At 47.4% G+C, this 16,156-nt stretch overlaps 1 protein-coding gene across 9 annotated transcripts in view; it reads right to left on the reverse strand.

Annotated features, from left to right (window-relative positions):
- The window catches only part of LOC133350543 (electrogenic sodium bicarbonate cotransporter 1-like), a 52,964-nt gene extending 37,317 nt beyond the window's left edge, over positions 1–15,647 (reverse strand). For 2 of the 9 annotated variants that reach the window (XM_061564972.1, XM_061564965.1), the window contains exons 1-6: positions 9,766–9,894; positions 8,042–8,115; positions 5,063–5,305; positions 3,867–4,014; positions 2,808–2,968; positions 2,064–2,216 (exon numbers count right to left, since the gene is read on the reverse strand). In XM_061564972.1, the coding sequence (XP_061420956.1) occupies positions 2,064–2,216; positions 2,808–2,968; positions 3,867–4,014; positions 5,063–5,305; positions 8,042–8,115; positions 9,766–9,833 (847 nt within the window). In that variant the 5' untranslated portion in view covers positions 9,834–9,894. Of the gene's footprint in view, positions 1–2,063; positions 2,217–2,807; positions 2,969–3,866; positions 4,015–5,058; positions 5,306–8,041; positions 8,116–9,765; positions 9,899–12,711; positions 12,776–15,505 lie in introns of those variants that run through there. The other 7 variants (XM_061564970.1, XM_061564969.1, XM_061564971.1 and 4 more) reach the window with 7 other exon arrangements.
- Between the last annotated feature and the right edge of the window lie 509 nt (positions 15,648–16,156).

Raw genomic sequence — 16,156 nt, forward strand, 5'->3', positions numbered from 1 at the left:
AATGGCGTGGTGTGAGTGTAAAAATACACCCCGAACCTTTATTACCAAATTCATTATGAATACTGCTGAAAGAATGGGTATTTTTGAAGACTGTTATATACATTTTTCTGCTATTAGTATTCATGACAAATATGGGCATCTTTTCTGCTTTACACTCCTGGCAAATGCAGCCTTGCATTTTTGTTTTTGTTTAATTCTACGTATTATGTATTGTTGTTATTATACCTCCAGGAACAACAGTCATATGATGGTGTATACGTCACAGTTTATATGGAGTGCTCGTACAAATAACAACTTGTAATGCAGCAGCATTTGTTTCATGCGCCTGATTGCCAACGAGACTCACAGGGTGGAAGCAGGTCCAGAGTTCGCTTTGCTTAAACAAATGCCGCACTTTCATATTATTTTGAAGGGCCAATCGGCCTTTATTTATACGGCGAGAGTTCTTTCATGAACGTAAAGTGTAAGGCTCAAAAATGTTTGCCCGTAAAACAAATCCACTGTACCCTCTTTCTCGTTTACCACAGCGAAGGGCAGATACACACGCACCGGGCCGACAAATGTTTATGCCGCCAAAATAAACGAGCTCAACCCCGTATGGTCTCCAACGTTACGGCAGCAAAAACCCCTTTGCCCGCTCATGCAAACAAAAGCGGTGTGTGAATGGGGCACCGGGCACCATTGCTCCACGTTGCCTCTGGGTTCTGGTAGCAAAAAAAAACTAATAAATCATTCGCAAGGGTACAAATCACCCCAGCATCGACCCGCACGCTCCCAAATACAAATCAATTGGTCACATGAGCTCAACGTTGGCTGTGCGGTGAGCCGGACGCGTGCGCAATGGAAGAGAAAGTTTAAATTTGGACTGGAAAAAAAGACTCCATCGGTGAGGGAGGGGTCCGTGCCCGCGCATTGAATAGGAAACGATTGACCGAAACCATTATGAAGGCTGCCATCTATTTTCACGTGGCCTTGCAGGAAAACATTTCCACGATAAATTGCAATTTTTTTTTATTTCTTCAGTTGTTTAGCTTTTTACAAAGCTCTGCCAACCCTGCTGCTGCTGCCGTGCCCAGGCTATCTTTTGATAAGAACAAAGGCAAATACCACGGGAACTTCCTAACGTTTGTGTGAAAGTCCTCTAATTTTCCCGCAGAATGTCACGCCTATGACCTCATCACCCCAAATAGGGCTGATCTCAACCGATCCCCAAGCTCGTTCGACCACTTCGAGATTGACTACTGCATGATCTGGCCTGGCAGTGGTGGTTCTTAAAGCCAAGACAACTGTGACCACATCACACTGAATGTGCCAACATCTCTTCAATTCTAGGAAGCTAAGCCTGGTTAGTGCGGGAATAGGAAATTGCCTGCAAAACCGCATGCCGTAGAATCGGGCTACAAGATGGTCAAAAGATTAAAATACTGCAAGGAACTCTTAAATATATATGTGTGCGGAGCTTGGAGTGTTTCCAACCTCGTATGTCAAGCATCGCAATGCAGGATTTTCCCGGAGCTCAGTCTCGACACTGATTGAGGATTCCCTGGATCAGGGGCATTGTTTTTATGATTATCAGTCGAGGAACCTGACAGCTGTAATTTGTGTGCTCTTCTCACAATCCTGTACTTGAAGCACTGCAAGTAATCGGCATTGTTTACGTAATGGAATGCAAAGACAATATGTATTGTGAGGTTTCTTCTTTATTCTCGAGAATTTCAAGAAAATCCGGCCAATAGAATTACATTACTGGGAGCATAAATTGAAAAGTTAGAGCAATTTAAACTTAACTATTTAGTCGTCCGTATCTGTTGCTCCCACATCCTCGTTGTCCATATCTATTCTATGTCTCCCGAACGTCTTCTGCCATTTCAATTCAGATCAATGAAATGTTTATTTGTTACGGAGAAAATCTCGTTCAGCCAGTTACCCAACCCGCACCTCCGAGTGAACGATAGAAGCGCGGCTCTGTTTGGCGGCCCTGGCAAATTTGTTCTAGCGAACGAGCGCCTGCCAGCCCCCCGCCCCCCTGCCTCCCCCTGCCCCCAGTGGTGCATCTCTCTTACTTGATCCCGACACGGACTTGCCGATGTCGGCCAGCGAGCGGAGGTTCGACTTCTTGGTCTGGTGGCGGTGACGGCGCAGCAGGGTGAAGGTGACCTGTTCACGCTGCTCGGGCCTCAGCAGCCCGTCCACAATCTGCCTCTCGGTGATGCACTCTGCAACGCCGCCACAGCAGAGGAATTCGGACACGGACGATCGTTAACGAGGTCCGAGCTTCAAAGGTGAGCGTGGTGAGAGAGGTGCGGCAATGCCATCTCTTGCTCGTGCCACTGCTGGCTGAAGGGCCTCCACAGCAAAAGGTGCTTTAATGAGCTTCGATTATCTTGACGGTATTTTAGGCTACTCTTCCACAACGGTCAGACATTCTTGGAAAAGGTGGGAGTACCTACACTTTACCCCCCACCCACCCACACCACACACACTTGACCTGTCGATTGACCCACTATGGTGTGCACATTTATACTGCTGAGTGGACACAGGCAGGTCAAATTTAAGAAACTTGCAAATTGTCGCAAATTGTTGCGATAATTGTACCGGCGACCTCTGCATTGCAAGTCCAGTGTGCGAATCATTACACCACGACGGCATTACACTTGCTCTCCACGTTTCATTTAATAGCCCAGCACACCACAATGGGTTCTCGCACCTGCGCACGGGGCAACTACATATTGACCTACTATGCTGCAAGCATAAGCCAGCGAAATCGCTGGTAACGAATGGCGAGGTAATTAACGGGGTGGACGGACCGATGATTTGTGGGAGGCTGTGGGCCTCCAGGTCGAGCAGCACCGTGCCGGACTGCAGGCACGTGCGCAGCTCAAAGAGGCTGTGCAGCGACAAGGTGGCCACGTGGGGCTTGCTCCAGCGCTCGCCGCCTTCCTCCACCTTCTCCTCGAACTTTAGCCACCTGCGGGGGCGAGTGGCGACAACGACGAGACCGTGAGCCGAGATCGTGGAGCTCTCGTTGCGCGCGTGTGCGTTGAACTTCCTTCGCACGGTACATAGCCAACCGCGCTCGTCGGATGCGCGGGGGAAGGACAACAGACTCAACACGAACAGCAGTTCCAAATGAACGAGGTTTCAAAGCAAGCAGATTTTAAAGTGCATAGCTCTAGCGGCTTCCTAATATCAGAAGAGCGTTCCAGACGGACGCAGAAGCGCATTTGAAAGCGCTGCGCGATGCCGTGACCACCGTCTTTGTTCGATGGTCAACCAAAAGGCGCTGCTGCTGCTGCTGCTGAGAGGGGGGCTCGTGGGTCACTGGTCACGCAAACGGTGGATAAACATGTCACTGTGGTAGCAGGACGCAAGAAGAAGAGCTAGAAAACAATTAATGTCCGTTTTGCAAATGTCAAAAACAGGAAAGGGCTGTCGGAAAGACAGCGTCCGAATGGGCGCTGTCTTTCCGACAGCCCCTGTTCGACAGACCTGTTCTTCACCTGAGGACGGCTGCTTGCGTTGTGGCCGAAACGTCGTGAGAATTTTATTCTATGTTTTCTTTTTATTATTTTATTATTTCACTTCTACGTGACTTTACCGAAAGAACCAAGACGAGGAAAGGTATATTTTTGTGGAGGTTGTTTTAGTTTAGTGTTTTATGTAAGTTTTCACAGGTTTAATCCAATTGTGATCTCGGGGTCACGTCATGAATTGCAGGATCAACCCATTCGTCCAGTCGGCAACCAATGAGCGAGGACGATCCGGCACCCTGTTGTGTGGAGAAGCGAGAGGAGTGCCACGTGTTGTTGTATTTGTTGTTGTTGTTATTGTCCTTGTTCTGTGTGCGTGTGAGGACCGGTGAGGACCTGGCAGTCTCCTTCCACTCCATCTCGTCTCCGTCCATGGCCAGCTCGTCGAGCTCTGTGAAGAGCTGCGGGGTGCGTACGTCCTCCTCGTCCCCCAGGATGTAGCGGATGCGCTCGTAAGCCGGAGAGACGGCCAGCGAGGTCGTGCCTGCGGGGCGACGGGGGGGCAACGGACCCACCGGTGGGACTGCGGCTCCCTCCGCTCGTCACGTGGCCACTGTCAATTTCAGTCGGCGTTTTTTTTTTCTTTAACATCGTTTAACAAAAAATAATAATCCGCGTGAGGCTAGTTGACGACAATCATCGTGGAATTGTGCAGTCAAGTCTTGGGATCGCATCTAGTCAGTCTGTCGAGTCTAATACTATTCCACTTCCTTGGTTATTAAGTGTCGTGTGCGGGGAGTGACAATTCCCCCCATCGCCCAACGCCCAATGTGAAGAAGCACAATCAGTGAGCTCAATAATAATATTTTTTATAACACATACACCATGTTCAGTCACACTGATATAATGTTGTCCCGTGTGTTAGGTGTCATCGTCATCCACTCGTATTTGTCGCTCACTGCAAGTGGAGGAATATTAGATGTTAAATTAACACTGCAAGTAACTGAGTCAACAAACTCGCAATAATGTCTTCACGCTCACAAATGCACCGCACCAAATTGGCATAGCTATAAAGTGCCAGAGTTCCTGAGATGGAGGACTCCAGGCGTTGGGCTATGATGAGAGAGGAATTGGCCAGGGGATTCCGGTTAATTCATTGCACCAAGATCCAGGCCGACCGCAGAATTAGCCTCTCGGTATTAAATCTCTGAATGCCTCTGGCCGGTAGGGCTCCATTTAAACTATAAAGCAAAACTGTTTAACCAGTTAAAGCCCACTGAGCTATGTAGATTTTTTTCAGAAGCAACCTGGGCACAAGTGACAGCCCAACGAATTGCCTTATCACGTGGACATTGATAGCAGCCAAATACTCTAAACGCACGTTGATTCTGAGTGCGGAGGGAAAAAAACCAGAGGACCCGGAGAAAAGAAAACCACACTACCACGGTGAGAGAGAGCGAGAGAGAACATGCAAATACACAACGGGCACCGTCACCGACGGGGATCGAACCCACGACCTCCCGTACCCCCGGCGAGGCAGTTGACATCATCTCGCCGAGCGCGAGCAGCTCCCTCCGCCCGGACCTACTCACTGGCCCGCAGCAAGTCATCGGAGGAGCTGAAATTCTTCACGCACTCCCCGTTGCCGACGCCGCCGCCGCTGCTGCCGGCACCGCCCCCGCTCGATGTGAGCTCGGCGTCCGAGGGGTCGGACGCGGAGCCGGCGCGCGGCCGCCCGTCCCGGGAGCGGCCCGACGAGGCCCCGCGCCGCCGGTGCCTCCGCTTGCGCCGGTGGCCGCGGGGGACGTGCACGCCGATGTAGATGGCATGGTGGCCTGCGGGCGACAGCGTGCGGGCAAATCGGGGGGGAGGGGGGGGAGAAGCGACACCATCGTTATTGTTGATAATTGTTTTTTTACCCTTCTATCTGGCAACAAAACTGACACCTTTTTTTTACAATGAGTCATGTTTGCATAGACCACAATACCTGCAGCCATAATGCAAACACAAAACATAACTCCGATAATATATAATATATGCACTGTCCTTGAAGTTGATTGGTCCACACCCGAGACAGCTTTCCTTAGAGCCTAGTCTCACATGGGTTGGACCAGATGACGCCAAAAGGCGCACAACTCAAAGACAACGCACCATCAGAGTATGCGAGCTTGGGGTAAGCATTTACACCATTGGAACCTCATTGGCGTCAGCTGGTCCAACCCATGTGAGACTAGGCTCTAAGGAAAGCTGTCTCGGGTGTGGACCAATCAACTTCAAGCACAGTGCATATATTATATATTATCAGAGTTATGTTTTTTGTTTGCATTATGGCTGCAGGTATTGTGGTCTATGCAAACATGACTCCTTGTAAAAAAAAAGTGTCAGTTTTGTTGTCAGATAGAAGGGTAAAAAACCAATTATCATATTTTAACTGGCAAATGAGGTTCCAATTGTGTAAATCGTTATTGTTGTTATTAGAATTATTTGAATATGATCATGATCAACATCATCGCTGCCTTTGACGCCACCACTGGCTTGACAGCACCATTGTCAGTGTTATCAACATCATACTCCGACCGCTGCCACCGATTAGCGCAGTTGGCATTGTATGGTGGGAAAAAAGTTCTACATACATACAACATCATCATCGTTGTTAACACCACCATCATGATCATCTTTCATATAATTACCATTATTTCACTCATACTTTTAGTAGGTATATATGTAGTCGATCTCTGCATCAAAATTGTCATCATGACCATCACTGCCTTTAGCACCATCATCATCAACTTTCACATCATCCACCTCATTGTCCATACCATCATCATGATTGAATGTATGCCCCTGGCTGGCATATCAATGGTTTAAGTTACACTGGAATCTTCAGTATCATCATCATCAGCAGTGGCATCCTGACCAACATCATCAATCACCATATCCTCCAATCTGATACTGTTTGTTTTAAAATAATTCCATTAATTTCTAACAAATGACATTGCACAATTAAAACAGAATGCGTATGAAATAATCATTACTGTATTACCACGGCATCATAATTCACTACTACTTTGGTCTTACATTTGTGCTTGCATTTTGTATTCTAAGTGTGGGCATGGTATTGCAGTTGGGGTAAAACATGGTCGAGGTATTCGTAATGCTGTCAGGTCCTGTTATTTTGCACCAAGTAATATGGATAAAGTAACACTCATCGTCTCTTTCGACATTGCTCACTTGCCAATACTTATGCTAATGCACTCGGTATTGAAGATCTGACGAAACTTGATGTGCGATGACTACATTTTCTTTTTTTTACCAGAAATCCTGAACAAAATGAATTTAAAAAAGCCTGCTAACAACATCTAACGACGTCAGATGGTGATGTGGCAGAGTGCCCAGCAGAGACGTTGATCCATGCATTCGCCTTCTCTCGGGTCTACTATTGCAATGCCCTCCTTTCACGTCCTGCCAGCAAGGGTCCTTAACCGATCACCGTGTGCTCACAACGCAGCAGCCCCGAGTTCTATCGAGAACACCTCCTGCTGAACACGTATTCCCAGTCCTGGCCTCCTTGCAATGGCTCCCCGTAAGGCACGGAATCAACGTCAACATTCTAGCGTGAACCTTTGAAGCTTCAAGAGGGATCGCACCAACCTACATCCGTGACCTATTGAACCCTCGGTCAAACATCACGCAACCGACGCGCCTCAGATCACGGCATTCTCTGCATCCCGAGGGCACGTCTTCGATCTAACGGTGACTGTGCATTCTGGGGCATGGCTCTTATGGAATGCACTCCCTATTCGCATCCATGACTCAGATTCTGTTGTTGATATTTTAAAAGTGTGCCTTCAAAGCTCATATTTTGTCAGTTGTTTGTCACGGCTCCCACACGTCTCGCTCCTATTCGTACGCTCCCGGACAACATCTCGTTTGGCCGTAATACTGCCGCGTAATTGTTCAGTGCTTTGTGATTACTTTTTTTGAGATTTGCGTATTTACGAGCTCTACAATGAAGTCTAAGGTCCACGAAGACCTACCATCTGCGTGGGGTTAATAAACAAAAATAGAGTACCACCTTGTGAGAAGTCAACCTTGGTTATCCTATGGATAGAATGGTGCCCACAAATATATTGGGGATCAGGGCAGAATGGATCAGGGTAGAACATGCGTGCCACTCAATGTTTCTGAATGTTTCAATGTTTCTTTGCGAATGCGTGCACTCACGTATTAAGGGAGCAAAATAACTACTTTTTGCCATTCCCAGGAAATATTATATCTGCAAGATCCATCTCTCTATCCATTGGACCAAGGTCCATTCACATGCTGGAGGGAAAACTACAAAAAATCCTTAATCAAATTGCTACGAACCTCAAAACGTAGTTCGCTAATACCAACACGGCTTACCAACCAATGGGCACTGGGAGACTCCCTTGATAGGCTGGCTTGCCAGTTTGCACAAACATGACTAGGCTTGCTTGGCTAAAGGGAGTAGAGGTGTGGGAGAATCGAGTGGACAGCGCTCTCATTATACACCTCGGTCTGCTCCCCTCCCCCACGTGGCCCAAGCCTACCTTCCACCTCCTCGTCGTCGCACTTGTGCTTCTGGTAGACGTATCCACGGTCGACCACTGCCTCGTCCTCCATCCTGTGAAGAGAGATGAGAATGATTTAGGCCGTCGATAGCCAGGGGTGGGGAGCCGGGAGGGTTGATGACAGGTGGGAGTGCGGTTAACCACACCGCCCGACAGCCAAGTACAATGGCACAATTCCACCTTTAGAAAGGAAAAATCACCACACCACACCTCCGGTATAAGTTCAACATACATACGCCAGTACCAATACGATCATTGCATTTTTTTAATAGTTCATATTTTAGAATGTTTAACGTGCACAGTCTTCGTTTGCTGTTAAGGAGAGAGCATGATTTATCGTTGCAGGGAACCACAGCCAATCGATCAGCAGGGAGGTAAACAACAATTGCCCAAGCTCTGTGGCCCTATATTAGGATGTTTAGTAAACTCCATGAATGGGTGTTTATACGTGGTAGGAAACTAGAGCGCCTGGAGAAACCCCACGCATGCGAGGGAGGGAAATACTCAAGTCCCGTACACAGGGGACACAGATGGGAATGTATCCACTTGCTGTACTGCCATCATACTCTGGCAAGCCGGGAGATGGCTGGCTTGATGCTCACAAGTAGGAAGATTTGTGAATTTGTCTAATCCACCAACCCTCACCTCCAAAGTGCTCGATAGCAGCAGGGCATGTGCCTCACTTACTCCGCATGTGCGGAATCTTGATACGTGGTCGCGTTGAGACTTGTTGTAGATCCACACTGGATTTTATCCTCATTCGAGGTTTATTTTGCGTGTCCAAGTTACCCGATACAGTTTGTTTTTTAACGCGAAGCAACACCGCTTTCAGGATTTTTTAGTGTTCACCAAATCGACACTACAGCGCAGCTTACATCCACCGGAGCGCACTGCATTACTGGCACATGGGTAAATATAAATGCATTAAGCCTATCGGAGTAAATGTCAGATTGCCATCTTCATTTGCTTCGTAGAGGTTTGTTATTGGAGTAAATCTGGTATATAATGTGTTAATGCTCGGCAGTTTATAAACTGTAGTAGCTACCATATTGATAAGTAAACGTACACTAAATGCACTTTACAAATACTGTATGTCGGGTATCATCACAAATGGTGACGATCATATATCTGTTGTTTTTACGGCACACATGGACACACAACGCACACACACACATATACAAGTATACTCAAGCGTTAAATCATATACATTGTTATCGTATTTAAATTACTAGATATTCATAAGGTCGTATTATATTTGAATTATACAAGCGGCGTGATTTGCAAATATATGTAAAAAACTGCCACTTTATAATATTATTAAATAATTAACAAAACATTATTACAATTAACACAAGGGTAACACTATAAACCAGACATTAACGATGTATTTACTGTGTATTTACATACATTGGACTGTATGATTTACTTTCCAAAAATAACTATCTGGCATGGACAAAACCCCACAGGCAAAAATACATTTCACGGCACCAAATTAAACAACAATAGAACACATTTAAAAAAAAAAATACAGCAAACACTTACGCCGTTTCAGCACGTTGAGAAAGTCACAAACGCGCCAAGATAAATAAATAGCAACGCTCAAACGCAACCCTCGCTCGCTCGCCCGCCCGCCCGCCGGCTCCCGTCCGCTATAACCTCGGGACAGCGCGAGACGCGGACGACGCGACACGGACCTACGGTACCTAAACTGGTCGAGCCACGATGCCCTTTGACGTCGAGGGTTATCATGCAGCGACCGGGTGAGCTCCATACAGGAGCAACGGCACGGCAGGTCTTGCCAGCTTGTAACTCGCCTTGGCTGCGTCAATCATGACCCTCGCCTCCAACCGGATTGGCTCGCCGAGTTGACTTAGCCAGCGAACACTTTTCCCCGTGTGTGGGAATAGATTTGTTTTTCTCTCTCTCTCCGGGACTTTATGGCCCGGCTATTGGAGCCGCGTCTGGTCGGGTACGCTGCGGAGATAATATTTGCGCTCGATGTTGCTGCGCCGTGGCTGTGGCTGTCCCGGAGCGCGGGGACGAGGACTTATTTAACTTGTAAGAGCTGACGTGTCCGCTAATCGATGCAGCACCCCATGGCGTGCATCGGCTCAGTGCTGTGGATACACCGCGCTAAGTTCGCAATGGGTTGGGGTGTGCGCGTTCGGAGCTGTGCACCCCACACAAATGAAACGGCAGGCCTCCTGAATGAGCTCGGCACGAGTTTGCAGACGTGCAATGAATGTATCCATCAGAACGTATTTGTGCACACACATGGGACATTGTCTTCAATTGTACAGGACACAAATTCACTCTTCACGTGTTCATTTACTCCAAAACTCGAACGAATTGTTATTATTACATTTTTACACCATCAGACTTGCGTTATCATAGTGGTTTCTGATATGAAATTATCACCATCATCACGATCCGTGGGCAGATAGCCCATAGGTGTTGTGCCAACATGCTTCAAGTGGAACTGGCAAACCAGAGTTGTATTCTCAGACATGGCTAACATCTCCTGTTATCAATATAGTATGGGGAAGCCTTCATCCAGCAATAGCTTGACAAAGGGGCTGTACTTTTTTGTATTTTTTTAGTGGAATAAATTTGTTCATATTGGATCGGTGAAGGAAGTAATAAGATTAATGCAGACTTTAATGAGTCGACTATCAAAAAAGTCAGCGATTGGGGTCAATGAATAAAACCAACAATTAGTGGCACCGGCATTTTTATTACGACATTATTTATTAAGGATAAATTATGGCAATGACGAGTGCGCACAGAAGTGCGATGTCAGAAATTGTGGAGTTGTGCGACGTTTCCACCGCACCAGTCTGCCCAGAACACTCGATAACCCCAAGAGACCCTAAAAGAGCCCCCCCCCACCACACTTGATACCCTTGAGAGCGACGAGGGCACTTGGGGTCTCAACAAGTGTCGCTCGACCGAGCGATAGCAATGGGCTCGAGTTGATTGCATTTACGGGGGCCTCTCCACGACTTAAATGAAAAACACTCCACCCTGCGCCCACCACTACGGCTCCAGCAGCAAACCAGGCCACCGGCACGGGTCCACAAAGCCACCACGATGCCCTCCCCTGTCGCTCGGGCAATCAATTAATCACGATCAAATGTGGCGGCATTTGCATGGAAAGTTATTAACGAGATCCACGGCGGACGTAACAATAACCCTGGAAGCATTCGCATCTCGTTCCGATTTTTTGTTGTTTTAAATTGCTCGCTCACGCGAACACGCGTGGTGGACGGCTATTGAACAATCTCGGTTGCCCACTGCCCTTCACGCTGCGACGAGCAGGCGAGATGGAGGGAGGGGGAGATGGCACGCCACGCAACCAGCATAGCCTCCCCCACCCACCAGCCCACGTGGATTGGGGCCACGCTCTGCTGCCTGTCCATGTCTGGCTCCCCGCGTGCCCTCTGTGATTTTCCCTCTGGTCTCGTGGAGCGACGAACCGCAGGTCGATAATAACAGTGGCCGCGCCGCAAGCGTCACAAAGCGCCAGCGCGCCCCACATGATGATCCAAGGGTGGTAAGAGCGGGCAGCGAGCGCCGTGCGTTGCCGAGTTAGCGTTAAGTTCTCCGCTGGGTGTGTGTACTATCGCACTTGACGTGGAATTACGTTTTCACGTCGATTTGATTTAATATCGTTATAGGAGGGGGTGTGGAGCGGTGGCGCAGCGGTTCGCGCAGCTGCGCTCTGAACCCAGAGGCGCGAGCTTAATCCTGGTCTGCGGCTCAAAACCAGTGGCGTGTGATATCCAAACTGGCGCTGAGCACTGACGAGAATGGCGAAGTATGGTCAAGCAACTCCTACTTACCAACATAGCGCAGGGGAGGGCTTCATCCAGCAGTGGATTGACAAAGCGCCATACACAAATTAACGTATCGAAAGTCACTCGTATTTTCATTTGGAACAATGTTATCCCGACGGTCCTACTGCCCAAAATGTCACTTGCATGAAGAAATATCCATTCCGGTCTCGTGCAGAGCAATGTATCACCGCGCGTTCGAGAACTGCCTGTGGAAGGTGATGTCACAAGAACCGCTTCTGAGGTTCTCTTCACAAACGACCCAATTCACACAATGGGCACTACCCTTACCCCGTCGCACAGCAGTCAACCAAAAATGTGCTTGTTCATTCTCAGAGCAAGAACGATCGCCAAATGAGTTGACGAACTCGTTTGAAGACTACAGTCGTTGCGCAGTCATTAGTAACCAGGCTGAGAGAGTTATCTCAATAAGCCTGGAAACCCAACTTGGTTACGGGTGGCTGAAACGCAGGATTTGCTAACCGAAATTCGGAGCGAATAAGCACAATCCTCGCTTTAAATGGCAAGTTTGGGAAATGAACAAAAATGCTGTTTGAGGTTGGGGTGAAAAAAATATGTTTTGGCCAAAAAAAGCAAAGGTTGAAAATGCCATCATCACATTGTGACGTTGCAGGCGCAGCACATACTTTGAGCATGGCTTGACTCTCAAGAGGCATCACTGTTACGGAAGTTAGTGGGCTTGGGCAGGACGGCTCATCCATAATTGGGATGATGGTTGAGAGGACAAGACTGGTATAGGAATCATAGCCAAAGGAGAGGATACCATACCTGGCAACCCCCTGATCAGTGCCCTACCTTATTGCAGACCAATGCAGACCGTATTGGTCACGCCGTGCCTTTATAAATCTCAGCGTTCATCCTACAAAGTCCCATCACAAGGGAGAAACACAAACAGACCAACATATTTTCCCCGTATTGAAACGGCTGTATGCTATATGGACCTGAAGACTCAATTTCCCTGTGCAAGAATCTGGGTGACCAGTATGGGTTGGCAGCTATGGGAGAGAGATAAAGGGTTGCCCAACATGGAGATTGCATTTACATTGCAGGAGTGCGATGTATTTTCTTATCGCAAAACTGTGGCAACGGCATGGGCAGGCCCATGCCGGATAGACATTTGCTGATGATTCGTGATCATGAAGATGAGCCTATCTCTTCACATGTCCACTAAGAGAGCGTCCCAAGCAGCCATGCCCAGCGTTGTAGAATTCACAGGTGAATTGCGACAGACAGATTGTCGGGGAAAGACAAACGCAGCGTGGTTCATGATGCCAGTAGAGATGTTTCCACCTCTGCCTGAAAATAACACGAACTTTGGCAGAAGGGGTGACTTGTACACGTGGGAGTAAACCGAAGCACTGGGATAACTGGTTTCAAAACTAGTTTAACGTGAACTGTTGGAATTCCGTTCTGATGTATTTTGAGTATTCGCTCGCTATACAATTCCACGTGGTGATAAGCCACTTCGCTTCGGTAGCATTTATCGGCTGGCCGCTTCTGAAAACGAGCTATGTAGCTCAGTGGACCTTACCTGGTAAAATGAAAAAAGAGTTTAAATAGTTTTTGTTCTAATGTCAGCAGTTTCTATTCGCCCTCAAGGGAATAACTTACATAATTGTTAAGAATGTTCGAAACGTAACTATGAGGTTAAACACACAACTCTTTACACAGTACATGCAATTGCAACAAAAATTTATTTCCTTTTTTTTTACTCCAATGCAGGATGAAGGTCTCCCCATGGAACATCAGTCATGGGGATTGTTTGACCATACTTCACCATGCTAGGTCAGTGCAGATTGCTGTAGGAGGCCATAGTTAGCATTGCTAGATGTTAGCCATTGCCCAGTATGAATGCAGGTCATCAGGTTCATAGTGCAGTGCGCTAAGCATTGCAACACCACTCCATCCTAGAAATGAATCCAAATAACTTTATACGGTAATTGTGTACGCTTAGCTTCGAACTGCAGTCGGTATGCATGCATATAGTCAATGTATATATCGAAAGTCATACAACGTTGACGATAGCAAGCAGTTTATCAAAGTACTGATCATCGCCACCATCAAGAATCATGATCAAGCCGCTGCTGGATGAAGATCTGCCAATGCCATCACCATCCCTCGCAGTCTTCAAATGCCATAATCGACTTTCTTTTGCTGACTGCTGCTGCTGTGCGAGAGTTCATCTCAACCGCTCCACCTCCACGATCTTCCTCCCAAGTTTGCTCCCTGCGTTGGCTGCCATGACATCGCCGGGCTTGACCATCGGCTATAATTCTTTCTCGTGACGCATCCTGTGCAAGTCCACTTACTTTTATTAACAGTCTAACACGGTGGGTTACGTACGGTGCGAAAGAGGTTCAACATACATACGATGTCTCTGATTTGTGTGTGTTTTCTAATCCTCTTTCTGTCTCTCAGTGTAATTCCCAGCATGCACCTCTCCATACTTCCTGCGCTGCTAAGTGTTTTCTCTATCGCCTTTGTTACGTCCCATGTTTACAATCCACACATCATTGCAGGCGGTAAGCGCTGATTTAAACTGTCCTCTTGAGGCACAATTGCTATGTTGTTTTTCATTATGAAACTTACATTTTCAAAGTCCATTAACCAGCTCCGGTTCATTTCTCTGTCTCACCTTAAGTGTTTTTTTCCCCAGCGTTGTGCCTCCAACAGTTATTTTACTTTTGTGTAACAAAATTGTCGCCCTTAACATTTGTTTAGCTCAACCTAACCTTCAAAACTTTTTTGTAAAGTTCTTCAATAATTTCCTAAATGGATGTTTTACCAGTTGCTATAACGAATCTGTCATCAGAAAATACGAGATGGTCAAAACTTTTCTCCATATATGCTCAATTATGTATCCATTTGAATGCATACGAATACTCGTGTACATTAATGCTCGAATGATATCAAGGTGTACAGATATCCAGGTAGCATCATAGACAAACGTTTTCTCTACGCAGACAGCTCCCGCTCAAAGCCAGTGTGCATCATGCCACGTCAAACGATTCTGTACACAAGTCTATTGAGAATGAATGCCCAGGTGATAATGCATTACGTAACATTAACTCTTGTCACAGAGTCAGCTTCACTCCAAATAGCCAAACTAAGGCATAGCCCTCCTAATGCTGATATGAATTTATGATGGAACTTGCAAAGCTCCAAAGCTTCATTCAAACACACATTTCCAACGTACTCTATATGCAATCACACACGCGCGCGTGAATAAACAGTTGCGATTACAATATCACGCCTTTCATTTCGGTTACTGTAACAGCAAACGTCTTCAATAAACATTTACCTAAAATACCGGTGGTGTTAAAATCGTGTTTGGCAACTTTGCATGCACACAAATCACCGTTAGATCGCACGATCAAGCCAACAAAAATACAACTAAAACCACAGCAGGAATACAGCGAAACATTTTCACACTCTCTTGCTGCCCACATCCAAACACTTTTGTCCCCCCCCCCCTAAAAAAACAACCCCAGAGATGACTGCGACGGCGGTAAATTTGACAAAAACGCTCCCACGCTCGACGGCGAAACGCGGTCGAAAGAGTGGAAAATCAGCGGCGAGGACGACTCACACTCACCGTGATGACCTGTCGAGAAAAACTTAAAAACAAATAACCGGGGCCGCGACTGCGCCAGCGGCGTCTGCTGCTTGCCCCTCCACGGGGGTCGATCGAGCAATGAGGCAGGGCCAGCCGCGACTCACTGCTTTGAAACTCCGCAAGCCACCCACCACCACCCACCAACCCTCCTTCCCTCCTCCGCAACCCTGCGCCCCCCCCCCCCCCCCCAGCTGACGTCGACGGACATTTGAATGTTGACGTCGGTTCAGAACGGACGCACGCGGGCTCGGAAACACTTGGTAACTTGACGCCCTTTTTATTGTTGTTGTTGTTGTGCAACTTTGCACGCTGGATGTGAGTTGCGACCCACGCCACCCCCACCCCCCCACCACTTTTGCTGGCAAATATCATGAACGTGCCCTCCTATCGTTTATCCGCGAAGAGTTAACATTCTGATTTAAAGCTTTCGTGACTGCAGGGATTCATATTCTTGGTCCTTTCGGTAAAGTCACGTAGAAGGGAAATAATAAAATAATCAAAATAAAACATAATAAAATACAATTCTCACGACGTTTCGGCCACTACGCAAGCAGCCGTCCTCAGGTGAAGATTTAAAGCTTTCGTGACTGTCTTTCCGACAGACCTGTTCTTCACCTGAGGACG

Source organism: Lethenteron reissneri, chromosome 34 (assembly GCF_015708825.2).
Source record: "Lethenteron reissneri isolate LAM-NWPU_2019-01 chromosome 34, ASM1570882v1, whole genome shotgun sequence".
Classification (NCBI taxonomy): domain Eukaryota; kingdom Metazoa; phylum Chordata; class Hyperoartia; order Petromyzontiformes; family Petromyzontidae; genus Lethenteron; species Lethenteron reissneri.